At 37.4% G+C, this 22,001-nt stretch overlaps 1 protein-coding gene across 6 annotated transcripts in view; it reads right to left on the minus strand.

Annotated features, from left to right (window-relative positions):
* Positions 1 to 22,001, minus strand: part of ERC1 (ELKS/RAB6-interacting/CAST family member 1) — a 294,674-nt gene that overhangs the window by 181,334 nt on the left and 91,339 nt on the right. For all 6 annotated transcript variants that reach the window (XM_065632425.1, XM_065632416.1, XM_065632397.1 and 3 more), the window contains 4 exons: positions 20,153 to 20,320; positions 3,573 to 3,710; positions 1,661 to 1,801; positions 411 to 551 (listed from right to left, as the gene is read on the minus strand). In XM_065632425.1, coding sequence (XP_065488497.1) covers positions 411 to 551; positions 1,661 to 1,801; positions 3,573 to 3,710; positions 20,153 to 20,320 — 588 coding nt within the window. The remainder of the gene's footprint in view (positions 1 to 410; positions 552 to 1,660; positions 1,802 to 3,572; positions 3,711 to 20,152; positions 20,321 to 22,001) is intronic.

The raw sequence follows: 22,001 nt of genomic DNA on the forward strand, positions 1-22,001 counted from the left end.
CCTATGTGCATTGATAATTGATACGTGAAAAGTTTAGCTGTTAAATTTTTAACTGTTACACCAGTTTAATGGCACAACTGCTGCTACAAACTGTACTGAAGGCTTTAATTCCTAGTATCTGTTAAAAAAATGCAAACAAACAAAAACCCCCATAACAAAACCACCAAAAAAACAACAACAGTCAACAGCACTGTTATTGCATGTAAATGAAGTCCAAAATTAGCAGCAGTGTCTGAAGGTTACTTTCTGACGGTCTTAGTGTGCAATATGGTTTTCATGGACTTCACAGTACCCACTGAAAAGCAATTTACAGAACTACAAATTAAGATCCAAATTTTTCTCTGTAGACACCGCCAATTCATCTAACACTGAACGTTTATACCACGTATACAAATATGAAGTAAGATTACCTTCTTCAATTGAGTTTCCATCTTCAAACATTCTTCCTTTTTCTGTTCCAATGCAATTTCCAGCGTCTTGAGTCTTGAATCTTTCTTCAGTCCTGATGAAGCTAAGGAGGAAGCATGTTCCTTCAGATCCAGTAAGGATGTCTAAAATAAAAGTAGTAAAATAACTATCAAGTAAATACTCTTTATGTGCAATAGCTAGCTTCTTTTTGTCTTTATTTTCTTCCTATGTTCAGGATCCAACTTAGAACAATATATTTTGTCAGGATGTTCATGTCACTGATTTAAGACAGCTTGATTTAATTCTGGTTTTCAGGATCAAAATAAAACCTTGTCTAAATTCATTTTAAAATTATTTTTAAAGATGGAAGATTCTGTAAACTGCAATGAGTGCTTCAGTGACAGTCATGTTTAAGAAAAATTAGTTTTAAATAGAATTGTATTTAAAAATCACATGTGCTTAGCAGATTTGGCCACAGTATCTAAACCTGAGAGTGTTCAAAGCTTTTCTGTGTACAGCTGCTATGGGGTGAAATTGATTCATACTACCTATCTCCAACAGACATCTCACCTTCTTGTTTTCTGAACCAATTTGGGGTTGATTTTTTTTTCCTGTCAAATGTTGACTTCAACATAGACAAAATCTTAGTACTTCTCAGGTGCATATTTTTGGTACTGTTTTATTTTGATGGAGTTTTGAAAAAAGACTGTAAGTAGACTTGAATGTTACAATTTCAAGAGAGGAACAGAGAACTTTTTATATTTCTCTAATATAATGAGGTTAATCTGTCCAGCCAACTCTCTCACTACCTATAACCAACTTAATTATTATAAAAAGACTCTCCAGAGTCAAAAGAACTAGCTGCATTGTTTGCATAAAGGGATAAATATTATCTGCATCGTTTTGGCACCCACAGCTTTGATCAATCTCTGTCCTTTCCTTCCTATATTTAGACAGGAACAAATTTGTTCTCTGCCTTCAGTTGTCTATAAGCTCCAGTAAATGTAGCCATTGACCATCAGTCATTCACTACTAACGTGACTAATGGCTGCAAATAAGGGACTGTGTGCTATCAATGAAAAGGTGGTTCTCAAATATTTATGCTTTGAAAAATTCTCAAACCATATATTTTACTAGATAAACTTTTGTTGAAGGACCATTACTGTAAAGGAACAGCTTTCTTCATCTCAAATGTAACTCATAGATATACAAGAAACAATTCTAACACAACAGATTCATTTGACTGGTCAACCTCTTTCTCTGTGAGATCTCCTTGTAAAATGCTGACTTTCTCCTTCAGGTCCTTAATGTCTTTTTTGTAGTTGTCAATCTCTTCCTGTTTTTCTCGTTCATCTCTGTCACGTTGCTCCTTTAGGCGCTCAATGGTCCTTTCCTGGCAAAAGAAATCACTCTGTGAAGAAAATCTCTTTTAGTTCAGCTCCTGAGACTTCTTAACACAACACTTGTTACACGCTGTAGATGAGGAGGACAAGGTGTAGGATATTGTCATTTTCTTTACCCTTGTAAAACAGATCCTCAAGAAGGAGGAAACGAGTAATCTATGGATTCATTGCTAGGAAATACCAGGCTTTCTTTATCTCTAAAAGTTCACAGTACTGTTATAATGCAACACAATTTACCTGGTTCTGATAATCAAAATTAACCAAGACAAGGGTACCTTACATATTGTTTCCTTACTTATTTAGATCTCATTTTTCAAAAATGTGCAGTTAAGTCTATGAGGTGTAGTGCAGATGTGACACCAGGGTTGATGTGCAGTAAGAAAAGGCAACAAAACAACTTTTTTGTATGCTTGATATCAGTGGAGCTTTGGTTATTGTGCAAGCTTAAGGGATGCAAGTGAATTCCCCAACCCCAGGGAAAGCTTTACCCTAACTTAAGGTTTATAGAATCTGACACACTAAAGGAGCTGTAACCCTGGTTCTCCAGGAATCAAGAAAAAAAATATACAGTAACTCCAAAACGCTGCCTCACCAAAACAAAACAGACAAGGCTGTTCCCTCAGTCTGCTTTCTACAGAGAACTGGGCGAGCATAAAATAAGTACAATCAGAACAATAAAGCTGCAAATAAAGCGAGACAGAAACACGGCTACATCAGGATAACTATTCACTTTAATTCAATATTGGGAACTAAACCTCAATTTCATGCAGCAAAACTTTAAAAATAAATTTCTTAATAAAAATATCTGAGCAGAGAAGATAAAATAAAATACTAACCTGACTTAAAAAAAAATAATAAAAAAGGTAAAAAGCAGAAGAATCCACAGCTGAAATGTAAGGCATCCCACAATAGTACCAAAGATTCACCATGTAATGATATGAAACAGTGAGAACACATTCCATGGGAAATGACAGTAAGCAGTTAATGACAAGAGCAATAGCTTGTGGCTCAGTGCTACCCTCGAGCCCTCCTCATCGTGCAGAAGCCGTACCCCAGGCTGCGGCCACTGGGAACGTCCCACAGTGGCCTCTAAGAAGGGACACATTCCACGGCCACCCTGTCCTCCTGGTCCATCCTCAGCTGTCAGAGACAAAGGATGTCACCGTGGCACTGCATTAGAGATGTCTTGTACACACACGGAAAAGCCGACTCCAGAGAGGTTATTAGAAGGAGGACCCCTTTTGAAGTGTTGCCACTCATTTAAAAGAATGAATCCTGTCAGCAATTGCTAACCTAAAGATATGTAAATCCTTTCAGTTTTAGGTCAGCCTGACAAAGATAAGAGCGACTTGCAAAACACCTAATCTCGAAGTACAAAGAATACTGTTCTTGCAGTGCAGACTTTCTGGAACCTCACAGTTAGCTGAGTCTTGCTTTAGCACATGTCTCCAGACTGTTAGGTAAAGTGTCCTTCAGCTGAATGTTGCTCATTGTACACTAAAATGAATATGTAACCAATATGCAAATGGTAATCAATTGGCTCTTTAGGACTGCCCTGCATAGTGATAAGATTTTGTATATAATGGCTGTTACTTTTCTTGTTGGCATGCCGGCTTTATTCCAGCACCCAGACTTGCAAAACTCTGTAATAAACAACATCTCGTCTCTGTGTGCTAAATTTGTTTCATTTGTATGCATATCACGTAAAGAACCCTGGTTTTAGGACAACAGAAGGAAGGGCCTTAGCCTTTCGATACTTACTTTTTCTGCAAGTGCTTCTTCCAATGTGGTCAAGGCAGTGTCAGTATTCGTGGTATCAGCCTGCAAGGATTTCACTCGATCCTTTAAGCTGCTCATTTGCTTCTCTTTGTCTCTTAACTGTTCTTGAAGATTTTCAATCTTAAAGAGGAGGAGTAAATTTTAAGAAAATAGCAAGCAAAACCATCCAAAATCATATTAGGAGTATATTAAAGTCTTTAAAATATTCTTAAAGCAACGGAAGTAGGCAAGGGCCAAGTTCCTATAGTTCGACACCAAAACATCAAGCGATGCAACCAAAACCATCAATTATTATCAAGGAATCAGCAACCTTTCCAATAATCAGGAAATAATTTGGAGGAAGAAAGTCTAAATAACATTTACAAGATCAACAAAAACAAAGAAACGATATTATTCCTCATTTCTGAGGTTTTTGGGCACTGTATGCTGAAGGACGTTCAATGTATTAACAATATGAAAGGAAAAAAGCTGAGAAAAACATAATTGCATACACAAACCAAAAAAGGCACTTGACAATTGAGAAGCTGTGAGGAGGTATTATTTTAAGTATTTCCTTTGCACTCTCATATTCTTTACTGTACTGGTATGTTGCTTTTTCATCTTACATGGTGGTTTGCTCTATGGTGGACTAACACAAAGTGTCATTGTCCGGGTAGAAAATACATCAGCCTTGTTTTCTGCAGGAGTAGAATTCAATCAATTTATGAGCTCTGAATGTATCTTTTGACAGACTGAGAAGACTCAATGTTAAATCCACTTTAGGCATATACACATATGACAAGAAACAGACACATTATGATAACCTGTTGAAAACAAATTTATCAGCAAAGGATTAAACTGGGTACAGTTTTCTAGTTGCTTCCTTTTTGTTGCTGCTGACAAGTTTTTCTTGCATCAGAAAACATACATCATTAATTGGTGAATGACATGTGGCATGGAAGGTACCTATCTCCAAAATATTTGTAGGAAGATACCATTTCAAAGACATTTTCAAGAAATAATGTAACCAGACAACCCCAAAGAACATCTAGTTCATTACTTAGCAAACTAAATGAAAGCATTAGCTTGCCTTTTTGCTTCACCTGTTGAACAGCAGTTAGCAGCTCCTGGAAATACAGCAAATATCCTCACGTTTTACTTTTCAACCCTGGAAGAACTGAGCTGCTGTGATTACAGGGCAAATGGCTATTTACACACATTCACTACTACTTTGCTGTCTCTATTAAAATTACACCTGGAACACAGTTTTAGAAAATGGTCTAGAGCTGTAATGATAAAAGATTTTGCAAGAGGCTGAACTTCTAGTCACAAATAATGGTAAATGTGTTACAACTGGAAGCTAGGAGGAAGAACAACCTAATTCAGGGAAACCCTTGCTGATGTTCCTTCTTCACCCATGGCCATGGAAGGAGCCTCCTCATATAAGATTCTTCATACCAGTTTGTTTTTATTTCTCTTATACAAGTGCACGTAAACTTAGAATCCAGCTTTGTGCACAATCTCTATACTGCTGATAGCAAAAGTACTATTTAAGTTATTTGTTGTTGAGTTTTTTTAAGGAATGGACCGAAAGTGGTTTTGGTTTATCTTTGTCATTAGTTTCCATTAGAAAAAAGTATTAGGCCTCCAAGGTATACTTAAAATTTGGGCATAACAAAAATGATGCTACCACACAAATCTGAAAGAGCACCAAAAAACTATAAAAGGTGACATATCATGTGAGTCAGAAATAACTGTAAGAATCGAAAATTTCTTCTTTATTCATTCACATCTATTAATGTCTCCATAGCCCATGGAGCTTCAGAAAGAACCCTACTAGCTCTGACTGAAAAGTTCTCCTGGTGCCCACACGTCCAGCTACTGAGGAGGTAACGTCCCCAAGAGCAGCCTACGTGGCTGCGTTTGACCTTAGGAGCTTTCAGTGTCCTCACCTGTCTAGACTGGCTGGCTGTTCAGCCAGCCAGCCATGAAAATAAATATACTACAAAGAAGGCTGAGCTATTCTTAGACCCATGTTTACTTCTGGAGGCGAAACACAATCACAAAGGCTCCAAGTGGCTGAAAAGGGGATAGTGCAGGGTGACTGCTGTGAGCAAACCACACACAGAGACAGCTAAATAATTCAGCTTTGGCATCTATTAAGGTGCTTGCCAAGGCAGCACAAGCACTTGCACAAGCACAGCATGCATTTTTATGTTTCAATAACATTGTTCACTGTGATCAGAAGTAAGATGACAGCTGTATGACTGTGGAATATATGATTGCTGCACCTTCCCATTGCAACTGCACCCTCCTGTATACAAAAAAAAAAAAAGAGTAACCCAGAGAAAGTGTGAAGCTGTCTATTCTTTCAGTCTACTTGCATACTTTTCAGTCTGCAGTAATGAATGACATTTTTGTTATCAGTCAGGGAACAGCAGGTATACTGAAACATTCTAGGTCACACTAATAGCCAGGCACTACTTAAAAACCCCACATACAAGTGCGCCTTTGGCAGCATCACATAACTGACGTCCCCAACAAGGACATGCCCTTGAAACTACAGAAAACTAGAACTGGATCAATTGATATATCCAAATTGAAACACTCCTATAAGAATAGATGCAAAATTTCCTTTGTGAAATCAAAATAACCGATAAAATAATTGTCTTTATTCCATTTTTCTCCCAAACCTGCACTACTGTAACACATAATGGCTAAACTATGGGTCCTTCAAAATGATATGATCTGAAGAAAAAAGCAAAGAACAGTCTACATTTTGCCCATATAGTTAATGAAGAATTTTGCTATTATGTCCTTGCAAGTAGTTTGAGAATCTTTTTCAAAAAGAATACATAATATATGTCATATTTGTTTTACCATTCTTTTTTCCTACCCCTCCTGCCCCCCAAAGAAAGTAATTCTGAACTAATTCTTAAATAACGGATAGAAATAAAACAGATAACCAAAACAAGGTCTTTCTTTTCTCCCCCCTATAAAGATGAAATTTATTGCAATGGAATCTCCAGAACCTCTGGAAAACACAGAGTGACAAAGATTGAACCAGCACTGTTTAGTCTTCAAATATTTGGAAGATGATAAATTTCCTCTGAAATGTTCTACAAACCTAGGGAATATATATTACTGTACAAAATTTCTAAAATGGATATTTTTTCTTGCCATATTTACTTATTCTGCAGGTTAAAGATAGCAATCTGTGGGTAATTTAGCAACACTAAGCTTACTGTAGAGGTATACATACACTGGAATCATCTTCTCTGCATACCAATTTCCTCATCAATAATGATTTACTGAAATATTTTTTCCAACATTACCAGTTGTCAGGCACTATCATGTTTCAATCTGGGTGATTAATTCCTAGTTGCGTGGAACTGATTATTTTCCCTTCCAGCCCTGAAGCACAGGAGCAAAGGCAAGCAAAGTTTCCTCTGGCATTCTGTTCCAAAGGCAAGGAAGCATTCTCCTTTTTGCAAACATCAATCTCACTGGAAACCCCAAGCAAATGTAAATTAAAAACAGCCCAAGGATTTAAATGATACGCATCTAGTTTAGGACCCATCAAGGCCACTATATTCCCAAATTCCTCTAGGTAGAGATTACTAGTAGATCCTCTGTATCTTGCTTCAACCAAAAAAATCCTTCTGTAGAACCATCATCAATCCTAGGGTATGTACCAGTGACTTCCAAATTAAAATACATTAAATGGGTTTGTAAATTGGTCATTCAATTTCTTCTGCTCTGCCCTATTACTGGAAAAGAACCTTTTTCCTCCTTCAAAATATTTGAATTTAATCAAAGATTGACAATTTATGGTGATGACTTTTTTCATCACCTGGGTTGTGGCAGAATTAACTGCATTTATGTTTCATTTTCCACTTCCAATTTTCTTCTGTCAATTCTGTTCGACTTCTACAAGGAAGAAAGTAGGGCAAGAAAAAGAAATTAAAAGTGGTAAAAGCCTTTTAACTTGGTTAATTTTGAGACAATAAGAAAAATGTGAAAGAATCTGCTTAGAAATATGAAGATCCAATCATGTTTGGAAATATTTTAAAAATGCAAAATGTCTATTTTAAATTAAAAATCTTTTTCAACTGAGATTGCATACTCCACTGTTTGGGTGCATCTCTAATATGTCTTAACTGAGTTTTATTACTCACCTGCAGACAAACCTTCCACTGTACTGTTTTCTGTAAGCAGGTGAAAATGCCTTTGCTCATACTCTGCACTTGATTTCCCCAGTGCAGCTCCACTGAAGAGATTGCTTTGATTGCTCACATGACTTCTTTATCATAATATACACTGAATACACAGAAGACAATCTATTTAACACTCAATAATATTCCTTGATCGTATTACAAGAGCAGATGTACAAAAAAACATCTCAGGGTACTGCTAAGCATCCCCCTTTTTCCATCCTAGCTTTCATTAAGTGGAAGCAGTACTGTAAAAAGGATCTAAATAATCAGGTGGGTTGAGAGGTTTCCTGTTCTATTTCTGTGGCACAGCCATCCAAATAAACAAAAACTTCACATAAGCTTTGAGGTTTCCAAACAGTTTATCTTGGGTTTTGTGAAGGTACCATTGGTCACGTCAGCTCTGGGGTCAATGACTACAAGGAGGTGATGGATGCTCACTGATCACAGGCATAGGTGATTCTGCTCGTGCCAGGAATATTAACAGGACAAAACAGCTATTGTGGAAGAGAGAGTGGGTGAGTAAGCAGGTATGTGATGACAGACTAGTTACAATTCTGGCTAGTTGGAGACATGCAGCTCCCTTCCATGTAAGAATACTAGTCTCACGATAAAAAGTTGATAGTCTGCAGTCATACTTGATTTCACAAGAATCTCACAGAATTTGAGAAAGGTGGGCTTGCATCAAAACCAGGATGAGAACGTAACAGTTACAACAGACACGATCACATTGTTGTATCTGACAGAAAAAAAAAAAAGTTGCTCCAGAAGAAGGGGTTAGACATTTACCCTAAAAAATTGAAATGGATCTGAATTCAAGAAATTTTGTTCCTAAAATGTGTTAATGAGAGGTCATCCTAAGTCCTGAGAGACCGTTCAAGAACGCTATACTACCAGATTTGTAAATATTACTGTGTTTCTGAAAGTCATGTTTTGGAGACCATAATGAAAGCCTAGAAGCAGCTGTTACTGGTCAGTTTGATAAGATTAAGCTCCAGTTTTATAAATGTCACACTGAAAACCTCATCATTATAACTGTCCTTCTGTTTCAGATCTTGAAAAGTACCACTGCAACAGTCCTGCATGAATTGCAAAAATCTACATTTAGTTTAGTGTTAACAAATTCCAGGGAAGGGAGAGGGAGGCGGTGGTCAGCAGAGCTCACCACTGCATGGATGGAAACAAAATTTGATCTTTTGTACGTGTGTTGGCTCCACTTGAACCTCCAATATAAGGTGCTACTTTTAAAGTCCCCAATGAAATAAGGTCTGTCACATGAATGAATATCATTCCCATTACTGTATTGAATCAATTAGACTGAAAATAATGTCCTTGCTATTGATTTTAAAGGTTATATTCCCAAGACTAGCAACAATGTGCTGAAGCGGCGTCAATGCTGAAGCTTTAGGCATACCATCCTCATTGCAAGGGTGAGATTTTGAAATTCAGGATAGATCAAAACAATTTCCCTTTTTTCAGTAACATTTTGGCAAATCCATGTCAGAGTTCCTTCCAAAGTTCAGCTGCATTCAGTACGGTCTTTTTACTTTATGACCCAATCAAGTAATATAAATACAGTTAAACTGTTGTCAGGTTATATTCAGACATTCTATTCTTGTTCTTGAATCATCATACTAAAAATCACCTTCAAGTAGTTTGCACATCAGTTAATTTTGTGAAGTTTGTTAAGCATAAAGTAAATTAAAGACACCATGAAATGCAAGATACCAGTGGTGGTGTCTGTCTCTCTTCTCACAGAACTTAAAATTCTGGAGTCCCAGTTAGCACTTCAGTGTAGAGATGGTGAACTGTTCAGTTAAGCGGTAAACATTTGTTTAGCTTATGTTAATCTTGCTACCTAGTGAAGACAGGATTAATACTGCTGCCGTACTTCAATGTTTATCTGGAACATTACTGTCTTTGCAACATCACATTGGAATACCATCGTGTACTTCGTAAACGCCCTGATGTTGCTGAACCTCACATTCTTGAACTGGTATGGAGAACCTTATACCAGGAGACTCCTTAATGGCCATGGGCTATAGAGGAATATTACAGCTGGCTTACAAAAGAGAACCAGGCTAGAGGGGGTGGGGAGAGTGGTTGCCTTCAAAAGGCAGAATGTAATTTTAAGACTGTATAAATGTAACTACTCCTACAGTTATACAGTCCTAAAATTATATTTGGCCCCTTGAAGGCAACTGCGAGGCTGATGTGGCCCCCGGCGAAAATGAGTTTGACAGCCCTGCTTTACAGGCTTCTAAGGAGACTCCAGCACAAATTGAAATCAGGGAAGAAAAAAAAAAACAACCAAAACCAAACACAACAAAAAATTTAGAGCCTCAAGACCGAAGACTGATTTTTGAGTTGGTGAATGACCTGAAATTCACATTTCAGGGGAGCCAATGTATATGTTCTTAAATATTATCTAGGTTCCAAAGCATTTGCCCAGAAAAAATTACACATTAGTAATGACTCACATCCTTAGACAGCTGTAAAACAGTTAAATTTAGTTAAGAAATTGCTTCATTCTGAGGAGGTTCAATAATATCAATAGGCTAACCCAGCCAAAAGAAGTCTTTGAATAGTAAAATCCTACCATGGACACTGGAGAAAACAAGAGGGGGTTTTGAAGTGAGTGGTGCAGGAGGAGACACTCTTTCCAGCCCACTGATATTGGTTATTTTACTTTATGTAAAATGGAAATTAAATAACAAAAGTATAAAAGCAGTTCAAAAGAGATCTGTTTCAGCAACGTGTGAGCTAGTAGGTTAAGTACATATGGTTAACTACATAATCCATAAAAGAATCTCTATCACTCGTTTATCGTAAAGCTTCACTGGGTGAGTACTTGTTTCTGCTGGTATTTATCAGGTAAGATAATGTATCCATTACCCACCACCAACAGGATTTCAGTCTGGGTTGTTTGTTAAGACAATTTGTTGGTTCCAGCTTGAGTGTAATGCTTTCATTCAGCCAAGTAATTCAAAACAGAACACTGCTATCATAAATAGCAAAACAAATCCATTTAGATTCTGCTTCTCCTCTTCAATGAAACACTAAGTAAATTATTGATTTATTTCAGATATGTTAAAACGTCACTTATCCTGAGAACCATAATTGAAATCATCTGGTAATTTATTTCACAATTGAATTATGGATAACATCCATTTTATCGAAATCCTGGCCTAATCATGCAGAATAACATCACGCTAATTCTGCTTTCAGCTGTGTCCTGACAAAATGAGGCAATCTCTGTGACTATGCTTTCTCAAGTTTTACTCCTAAAACCTACTGAATACAAATGGATTAAAGAACCCAACTATTTTGGGGACATTTTCTCACTCCTGTTCCAAGTCACAGAAACAACTTTGATATTAAATGTGCAAAGATTTGATTTAGGCAAGTTCATTACAGAAAAAATGCAAACCACTATAATTTGGAGTAATTTCATACTGATGGTTCCAAAATGTTCAAAATAAGGAAAACCAAAACTACTGAATTGTGGAAAGCTGACAAAACAAGGGGAAAAAATGGAACCAACAAATGTTAACTTAGATCTATATTCTGTTTTGCAAGAAGCAGAATAAAACTAGGAAGTTGTGACATTGCTTTTAGAATAGCTCAAGCTTCACAAATTTATATAACATTTAAAAAGTGTCAAGTGAAAAACTTACTATATTATGAATTAAACTTCTTCACTGGGATAAACCAAGTACAGTGTTTCATTGATTATTATTGTGAAACAAAGACTCTTCATTCTATGACAACTTGATCTCATATACTCAGGAACAGTGATGCTATTTTCCTGACTTGCTTTAGATTTTGATTTTCATTCTCTGGAGTACGAATACTATAACTACTGACACATCTCTGCTTAGATACACAGTACAGTGCTACATATCGCACTCTCGATACAGAAAAAAGGGTGGCAAAAACAGACATGAAAAAAGGAAAGGCTTAACTCGTCACAGCACTGAGATACCCAAGAATGGAAATCAGGGAGCAGAAAAGACCAACAGATAGGATGGGAACATGGGATTTAATGTTGACTATAAACTAAATCCCCACAGCAAATTAAACTCCATTTACATTATCTTTTAGGATCACTCAAGCAGAAGGCTGTACAACTTGAACAAAGATTCTAAATGAGATTTGCATTCAGACACTGCACTACTTTGTCCAAAACCAGAGGGGAGAGCTCTGGAAAGGAAGGATGCCTCTAATTCCAGTGTAAAACATGCCCAGTCAACTGTGATTGTCCTGTTTCAATCTCCTAGGAAGGATATAGAGAGAGGAATAGGAAAGGATTTGGAAGTCATACTTTAAATACTAAAAAACAAGGGAGAAAGAGAGCATGTGTGTATTCTTGTGTGTGTATTCGGTATTTAGCTACTAGTGCTCTTATGGAATAAGTTCACAACACTGAGAAGTGACAAAATATCAAACTCTCAAACAAAACTCTTTCATGGCCTATACTCAAAAAATATATGAATATAAGAACCCAATATATTGAATTAATACCATCATTTGGTTATATTCTTTCCCATTTTATACCACAGACTGTTTTGGGCAAATCAACACTCCAGTCTCTACTGAAAATAAAGGCTGGAAGGGACAGGGAGTGGCTCCCTTTATCCAGAAGTTCTGTGTTTAAAACCGTGCTCTACCCATCTTTGCCAGAAGGCACGTAAGCCCTTCATCATGCAGAGGAGCATCCTAACTACCAAATGCACACTATTCTGGGACAAGGTGATCTCGGTTTCTCCTGATGACACTACTCCACACTGACCATTTTTCTTATCCTTTGGATAAGTGAAATCACTGGCTTGAAAACTATTCATATACTTGTGGCTTATGACAGTCCTAATGACTGTACAAATATTGTGCAGAGACCCAGCTTAGAAGACTGTCTAGCCTAGTGGATTCAAAATTCACCCTTGGATCCAGGATATTATTGATTTAAACTGAAAAATTACTCCTTCCTTATTCTAGTGAAGATCCCTAAGTTGGCTAACGCGACTGCTAATGTCTGTTCCAGGCACAGCTCAGACAATCCCCCCAGGGGACACCTGGTGACCGAAGCGTTGGAAATGGTGAAGTCTTGCAACCCAGAGAGCAATGAAAAGCCATGTGAGGAAGACTGACGTAAGCGACCTCAAAAATGGCATACGCCCTTGCTCTTCCTGCCTCTTCAATCATAGGGAACTTTGTATTTCTCTAGTATGACAGTGAATACACCAACAAAGCTTATTAGCTTTATCTTGCCAGAAAAACTACACGTTTAATTTATAACGAAGTCAAGAGGCCCCACAGTTGGCTGTTTTCCCAGATCCCTTCAAGAAACCAGAACTTGTCAGTCCCACCGCCTATGAGTAATGTTCTGTCTTGCCAATCAAGAGGTTATCTCAAGGCACAAGAAGGACATAATATTAAAATGACTGCTCCTCTTTAAGGGATACTAAAAAAGAAAAGATTCCTTCTGTCCGTATATGACAGCTTTGCTGAACTGTGGTTTCAGTTTTTTGGAACGCTGGAGCACAGATATTACCAGAAACTCCAGTGGGCTTTTCTTGTAACGTTGCTATTGCTATCAATCTTATGGGACACTATTACAGCAACGTGTATCAGTTTAAAACCCTACATTAGCCAGCTACATTAGCTGAACTACAGAACTAATATCACTAACCTCACAGTCCTCTTTTCTTTCTACATTTGAACCTACTTTTCTAAAAAGAGGAGTCGATATTCATAACTTCAGAAGGAAAAAAATAAAGTACTTTAGTTACTAAAGGCAACAGGCAAGATTCTTTAATAACATCAATATAAAGTGAATGTTCCTTGTATTATTAGATCTCAAAATAAGAAATTGGCTTGGTATGTTTTGCACACATCAGAACAATGTTTGATTTTTTTAAAACAATATTACTATACATCTGGGAATGTAGGTACATATAATCCAGATGTTTTTGTTTTTATTGTGGTATCACAAAACGCTCCAAGGAAAAGAGGGGCTTATATAAAATAAAGCAGCATATTCTCCATTTATAAGTTCTGATTTAAAATACAGGCAGGCATAAAAAACCTATGTTGAATCTAGTAGGTTCCTCTAACATAGCTGCTGCATTGGTAGCCATAACTGTGCACTAAAAATTACTGTAATAGCATAACATTTTTCTAGTGTAAAATCAATTTTTCAAATTAAGCTTAGGCCTCCTCCACTAGTTTAGATGTCCCACACAATTTGCCTAACAATCGTCAAGTGCATGTTAGGCACCTATGAGTAAATTCACTCAGATTTCACTGCTCTGAAGTTTAATAAAAGTGATTCTTCTGCAGCCCTATTCACAAGCTGTCTGGAGAGTGTTCTAGGCAACTGGCTGTAGGTGGCCCTGCTTAAGCACGGTGCTTGGACAAGATGGTCTCTTCCAACCTCAACCCTTGCATGATTCTGTGAAAACAGTTTGCCATGAAACTATAAAAGCATTGACCTTTAGGAACAGAAAGTCTCATGCTTCCTCTATTGATGTTCAGTGGAAAAACATCTTAGTGTTCTTCAGCAGTAGAAGTCTGTACTTAGGACAACTATACTAAATCTCCCATTTCTGGTTTAATGACATAAAGCAATCCAAACTCTTCACTATAGTGTTAAGAATGCCCAGGAGGTGACCTTTTTTTTAATAACTAAGTATGAAGTATCTAACAGACAAAAGGGAACTTTACCAATTAATACAAGGGGTCATGTACTGTTTATTACCACCTAAAAATGATACCTGTTACTATAGGCTATGAACTCATTTGTGAAGGCCATAACATCACCCAACTTAGAGCTGTGAAATGCATACTCTTTTGGAAGCTGAAAGCCCTTACAATGAGAATGCTGGAGTACACTTCAAGCTATTAATACAAGGCATCTGCCCTGACTGATCTGGATCAGGCAAGAAGATAAGAAGTATATTCCTCGGGTCAGTCCCTGGAAAACACACTGTGACCTCTACCAGCACCTGTAAACTATGGACTACCTGTCATCGAAAAGACTGTCTGAAGCTAAGCTTGTGGACATTTTAGGACCCATATTCCAAATTAGAAAAATGTATGCTCGTATATGATTCAGAAAGAATCAAAAAAGATCAAATCCACGAGCTAAAACCTCTCCTGAGAAGGAAAGCATCTTGCCGACACTGAACCCAAAGTTGGTGTAATAAACTCCAAGCTCTGTATAGTGATCAGCCACCTTTAAAACTAAACTCGCAAAGAGCTGAAAAGTGGTATGAAGAAACTGAAGTATATTCCCCTGCCCTAATAATGTCTTATTAGCTGTCCATTCGTAAAAGAAAAACAAGATACACCATGCCATCTGAGCTGGGCTGCAATTGCTCTAAAAAGTCTCAATGGATTCTCAGAGAAGTGGAGAGTCAAAATGGAAGAGTAAGGATCCTGTTTTCAAAGTGGTCAAGGCTCACTGTAAAATGAAAATAAATTCTGTGTTGTGTTCTCATTTCCTATGTGGAAATGTAAACAACTATTCTCCTTCTTGAATAGTAGAAATGAAAAAATCTCACAGGATAATTATGCTGAATTTGAACTCACATAACGAAGCCTCTCCAGTCTTCTTTGGCACTTTCATTTCTACCACAAGATTTTATCTAGTGGCATTTTCATAGAGATCAAGGATTAAAAGCTTGTCTAATTTTTCCTATTATTACTCTAACTGAACATAATGCCTGTATCTGAACATGGGAAAGCAATTCTGAGAGGATATTCCTGAAATGAGAAGGGACTTTAGCATCTTGGAGGCACAGGGTAACAAATGGGACAGAACAGCTTCTGGAAATTTCTAAAAGCCATAATCTTCAGCTTCATTGTTATGTTTAGTGGTAGTCATCAAGCCTATAACAGAAAGGCTTGAAGTAAAGAAAAGGCAGAAGCAGAAGAGTTCTGATAACCCTTCAGGGACACGGAGAGCCAAGTCCTCCATGACCCTCCAGGACACACCTTTGTGGTCACGTCTGTCAGGTTTAATAAAGATGATGGCACAAGCCCGTGGGGACTTTAGGTCTTTTTTGTGGTGTCTGAAATCTATGAACTGGGTTTGGAACCAGTTCAGTGGCATGCCTTGACATCTAGAGTAAAAGGAGCACAAGTATGGCTTTTTCTGAGAGAGAGAGAGATATTTACAGAAATACTCTTGTATTTGCACTGTGTGTTAAGCCATAGAGTTCCTGAAGAAAAGTAGCAATTTCATCTGTCCCAGCTGAGTAGAAAGCCCAGCATATCTTCCTCCTACTGCCCTGCAGCAAGTTGGGCTGATGAGCAGAATATATGATCCTGGAGCACTGTACAGTGCTCCTCCTTAAATGTCCATGATTCGAGCACGAAAAAAGCAGAGAATAAGCTCATCCACAGGTATATTACAGAGGCAAAAAATTGTCCAGTCTTAAATAAGAAGGCATATGCTCACCCACTTTGTAAATGTACATGAGGACCATCTTTGTTGGGACAGTCTTAATTGGCTCTTTTCTGTATAGTTTGCACAACCAGGAACTCAAAGACACGCTGCAGGTTTGAACGGGCCATCACCTACAGTGTTAATACTATAGGATTTTTAAGCACCAAATGTCATTGTAGAGAATCTCAAAGGGATACCTAAAAGTCCATCCTGCCTTGTATTAATTCTTAAGAAAATCATGTATTCATTCATTCGGCAGGAGAGTTCAAGGTCACACCAGGGAAGATGAAACTACTGTAAACTGAATGAAGTGTTTGAAAATGCAGTTCCTTCTCTATGCTCTCTCATCTCTTCAGGTTTGGAGTAGAAGAGCTGCCTGAGGAGGTAAATCTACTTCACAGATGAGGGAATGGAAAGAAAATAATCCTTCAAGTACAAACACTGCAATTTAAAAGTTACGAATACAAAACCAACACTGCTGTTGTAGTAACTACGATGACTACTGACTTTAAACTGAGTTATAAATTCCACTTGCAGTCCCTCTCTCCTGCCACACAGTATTTCTTATCATTAAGCATGAGATATTTGTTTTGATTTCTGAGCTTTTTGAAATGCAGAGGGCATTTATTTCCTCTGGAGAAAAGCAACACTTCTTATTCAAAAGACCAGGAAAATTGCATTTGAAGTCTTCCTAAATACTAGCTCAACAAGTAACATCTGCACAACCACAGGGAAAAAAAATATCTGTGTTCTTCCTTTACTTTATCACAGGTCAATTATCAGATAGTGCATGGGGAGCTGCCAAAAACCACTGCTATGTTCAGACACTAAAACTTGCATTTTATTTGCCTGCAGCTGCACTGCATAATGAAGGGAGTTAACCTCCTCTCCCCAAGACAAAACATGACCTGCCTCCAAAGCAAGGGGTGATTGATTCACTACCTTTTTTTTTTTTTTTCCCTTTCAGGGTAACTGTTACTTATCTTTTGTCCCAACTTCTATTTCTGTAAAATGCTTTGATCGCAAAGTATTAATTTTTTTTGTCTATTCCTTTTCATCCTGGTCTACCAGCACAGACAGACAGATGTGGCAAAGAGAATAATGAAGCAGGTTCAGTTTTTGAGTTTGCCCATCATGGTACCTATTTTATTTTCTGACATTCTCCCCTTGTCTGGAGTTCCAACAACTTAAAATGAGATTTTACGCAAGATTTATTTTCAATGAGATCAGAAAAAAAAAATCCTGAAGCTCTATACAAGTAAGTTTTTGCATCAAATTTTCAGACATAGAGCTAAAACTCATTCATGTAGTCTCCACATTTCTAGCATTTGCCCTATTTCTGTTGTCTCAAATAAAGGTGCTACCAAAGCATCACTATAGGAGCTTATAACTGGAAAGATTCCAGAATTTAAAATGTGAAGCATGTGGTTTCCTCTGTAACCTAGAACATGTGTTTCGGTGCCTACTGGGCATCAGTAGTGATGCCAATTGTCATGTTAATTTTTCAGATCTTTATTGCTCATAATCTTCTTCTGTGTCTTTTATTATTACTGCTTGGCCAGTAAATTTTCATTACTTTCTTCATCTGGATTTTAGAATAATTAGAAGGTATATTTTCTTGTTCACCACCTTTAGTCAATACAACAATAATATTAATGGTTCATAAAATGAACTATGCAGTGGTCTGCGTCAATGACTCCAAACAGAGACCCAATAGTAAAGGGTGCATTTTAAATGATGTTTGTTTCAATTACAGAAATATCAGATAAAAATAAGAACTTCAGAATTTTCTCTAGCTCCTAAAACAGATTTTATGCAAGTTCTCCTAACTCCCAGAGTATATAGAGAAAAATCAGGCCTGTCCTTCCTTAGGTATTTTCTCAAGGTTTGCTTTTCTGTGGAAAGATGCTAAAGAGAACAAGAAAATGCGAAGCCCAATCTATGGAAAATCCCAAACCTAGTCTTCGATTCCAGATCTGCAGAATCAACTAAAAAATTCAGTTAAAGACATCAATCCTAAAACTTTGAAGGACTGAATTTGTGTCCATTTAAATTAGGCCTTACAAAAAATAAAAAGGAATTCCATATGGCACCACAAACCTCAGATAAAAGTATTGTCCGCTGGATTCTCCATAAAAATATTCTAGGTCTGCTAGTTATAGTAACAGAAAAAATCATCTTTGAATTCAAAACCCTCACAATTTAACTGTTCATGCTAAAGAAAATGGTTCCAACAACTTAAAGACTGAAGCAAACTCAAATCTCTGCCTTAAGGAGAGAGATTTTTCTATAGATAGGTTATATATTGCTTTGTTTAAGAAGCTCAGAGACAGGTTTACATAACAAGTCAAATTGCAGTTTATTACAGTACTGTTATCCTCTGTTGAGCTATCTAGGAGAATAAGACTTCAAAACCTTTACATCTAAAAGCCTGGGCCCTTACTTTTCAGTCTGAAAGAAAGAAAAAAGCTGAAACTGTCTTAATATTCATTACAGTGGTCTCAAGAAAACACGTATATAAAATTAGTAAAGAGAGAACCTTTAGCACTGCCTATAAATGAACCAATGAAAGATAATCCTAAATAGTTAAGTAGAGTGAATCAGAAAACGTGATAAAACAGTGTAAGAAGAAATGGAAGTAAAACGACCTCACTGACATTGAACATTTACACAAATGTCAGATTCCCCACTTCTTGGTTAAACGTTTAGTTGGGATCTCAATCAACGTTTGGGGTGAGCATGACCGATTTTGAAAACAAAGAGAAAGCACAGCACAAAATTAGAAATCTGTAAGTGTTTCTAAGAAGATGAACAGACAAAAAACAAGACTATGAAGACTGGAAATTAGGGCTCTGTTGTAGAATTCTTAATGGCTTATTTATGGCTAAACTCCGTGGCTGAACTTCCATTCCTGCATGAAGTTTGCTGTAATAGAACTGAACATGATCTAAACCCTCATGATTCATAGCCGTATACTAGAAGAAAAGGCATTGGCCAGGCCTCAGAAATTAATCATTATTCTCAACTATTAAAATTACAAGAATTCCATAGAAGTGCTTAAAGATCTAGGAAAAAACCAACCACATTCACACCCTAATACATTGAATACAAGCTCCAAGAGCAGCTTCTCCAAAAATGCAGAGAAAAAAATATTCTGTAAATTAAAATATATTGTGATACATGCATTTCTCCCTTATTACCGTTTGTAGCAGCCGTTTGGGAAATATTGTGTGCTATTTGCAAATGATCATCCATAATGACATTCACTGCCTTTGGACTCTATGCCCTTTGGGAAACCTCTCTATTTTCTCTGACAGAGTCTACTTTTTCTTATCCAGACCTCCCCCATTTCACTGACAAGGTCTACATTTTCTTACCCAGAAAGATATGCAGGATAGCCTGAAACCTGGTTATCCCATTCTAGTAGTTCTCAAGAAATATTACATATGATAAAAGAGCATTTCTAATGAAAGTCATACAAAGTTCTTCCCAAACTTTTCACAGTAAATGACAGAGGAATCATCCTAATTACTGATACAACCCCTCATTCATGTAGTCACTTACTGAAGCCATAGTTAACCAGTGCCCTGTGCTTCAGATCAGCATGGCGCTGTTAAGGTGTGGATATGAAAGGACTGATTTTTCGAATGTGCCTTCCTACAAATGCTTCAGTCATTGTTAATAGCGAAGTGGAAGCAGAAGCAGCACACGCAACCATGGAAAGGGAACAACCTTTGTTTTGAATTCTATTTTTTTCTTCAAAACTTCTAACTGAAATTCATCATTCACTACCTTGCCTTTACATGAAGGGACTCAATCATTAATCTCCAAAATGTAAACTGTAGTTCAGACTTTTTGACAGACTTAGAAATTGAGATGCACCAGAGATATGTATCTGACTTAGACCTCTACAATCTTACCTTCTTCTGAAGAACATTAACTTTGCGTTCCTTCACCTCTAACATGTCCTTGAGGTCATGGATCTCTCCTGCTTGAGTTCCCTTCTCCTCTGCCATCTCCTGAATCTGCTTTGTCTTCTTATTTAGCATAGTCTCCTTCTCTTCCAAGCGTAACCGCAATGCATCCACCTATATTCAGACATGCAGAAACAGGGTTTGTTTAGCACTGAAGGAGAGAAATTTTAGAAAAGTTAAACTACACTTGCACAAGGGATTGAGCGCTGTCAGATTAAAAAGAGATTCAAAAAGCTAACATCCCTTACTTTAAGACTTCAAGATACGTAAGCTTGTGATAAAACAGTTATCACAAGAGGTAGGAGACTAAACAGTAAAAACAATCAAATGTTTTATTCCCAAATTATACAAGACTAATGCTCCTTCTTGGAAAATCTCAAACCATACTTCTGGCTTAACCCAGTCTTGTAAGATACAAGTCTGGAATTTTTTTCATCAAAGTAGAAGCCAATACAGTGTGTTGTTGAGAAGTTCTCTCCTACGCAGGAAAACTAACCCCTTTATTTGAAACATTACTAAAGTTCAGAGATTCAAATATTGATTCGTAGTACCAAACAGTCAACTTATATTCTAGGTTTCAATTAGAATATTACCTCAACCTGGAGGTAATTGAAGCAGAGGTCTTTGTGGCTACTCCAGATCAAAACATGGAAAGAGGGTTACCTTAGGATGGCTAAGACTATTTTGGCTTAAATAGCAATGTAAGAGTTTAAATGTGACATATGTTTTCAGCAGGATGCAGTTTTATATTGAAGATAAAATGGAACAATGGACACAATATAGGGTACTGTGGGTAGAATTTGGACACATAAACATCCTTAGAGCTCCCATGACCTCAATAAGTTTAGAAACACACTCTGGGAATTCTATGGTATCCTCAGACTTCAAAACTGCATGAGGAGGAGCTTTTGCTTTCCCTTCTGTGTTTCCCTTACACAAATGAAACATGGAGCTCACAAGACAAAAGGAATGGGAGAAGGAATCAGAGTTATCTGAATATAAATTTGATGAGAAGAAAAAGGTCACCACAGAGCACAGACTAATCTCAAAGACTATTGTGGAATACGAAATCCAACACCACCAACCTGCTCAAGATACCAAAAGAAACCCACTGACCCCTATCTGCTCACCATTCAGACAGAGCTCAAATCTGCCAGCTTGGCTGCTAATCTTATTTGACAGTATCAGATTTAGTTCCTGTTAGCTGAATCCATTACAAGACATCAGTGACACAGAGGAAACAGGGTGATCAATGGATTTGTTGGTCCTTCTGCACAGCATAGGCTCGCAGAGACATGAAGTGAAAAGATGACTTGGACACTCCAGCTAGGGAAAGAATTTAGGTATTCACTATGCTTATGGTATTTTGAGCAACATTTAATTTTAACATGTTATTCTAACTCCACTTTATTTCAATTTGCTAATGGAAAAGTTGTCTCTAAGGCTCTACATTTACAGTATGTTACACCCACAATATCCTTTGCTGTTTTGTCTGCCTCCTTTTACACTCAGCAATAAGCACTTGCCAGCGAGGAAAAGAACTGCCCTGCTCTCCCCATCAGCACTGCAATCCCACTGCCACCTCTATGTCTGGAGCCTTCTCACTTACACATACGTTATTAAAATCACATTCCTGACCTCTCACCCAGCAAGTGGGGCACGGAGTATATTCGGAGGTGATATTAGAGTACCAGGTACTACCCAAGTATGATTTATAGGATTGCGAGTGTTTGTAATAAAAAGTTTAGCAGGTGGATCAGGTTTTGTCTTCTTTTTTCAAAAACACACAGATTTA

This window comes from Caloenas nicobarica, chromosome 1 (assembly GCF_036013445.1).
Source record: "Caloenas nicobarica isolate bCalNic1 chromosome 1, bCalNic1.hap1, whole genome shotgun sequence".
Classification (NCBI taxonomy): Eukaryota; Metazoa; Chordata; class Aves; order Columbiformes; family Columbidae; genus Caloenas; species Caloenas nicobarica.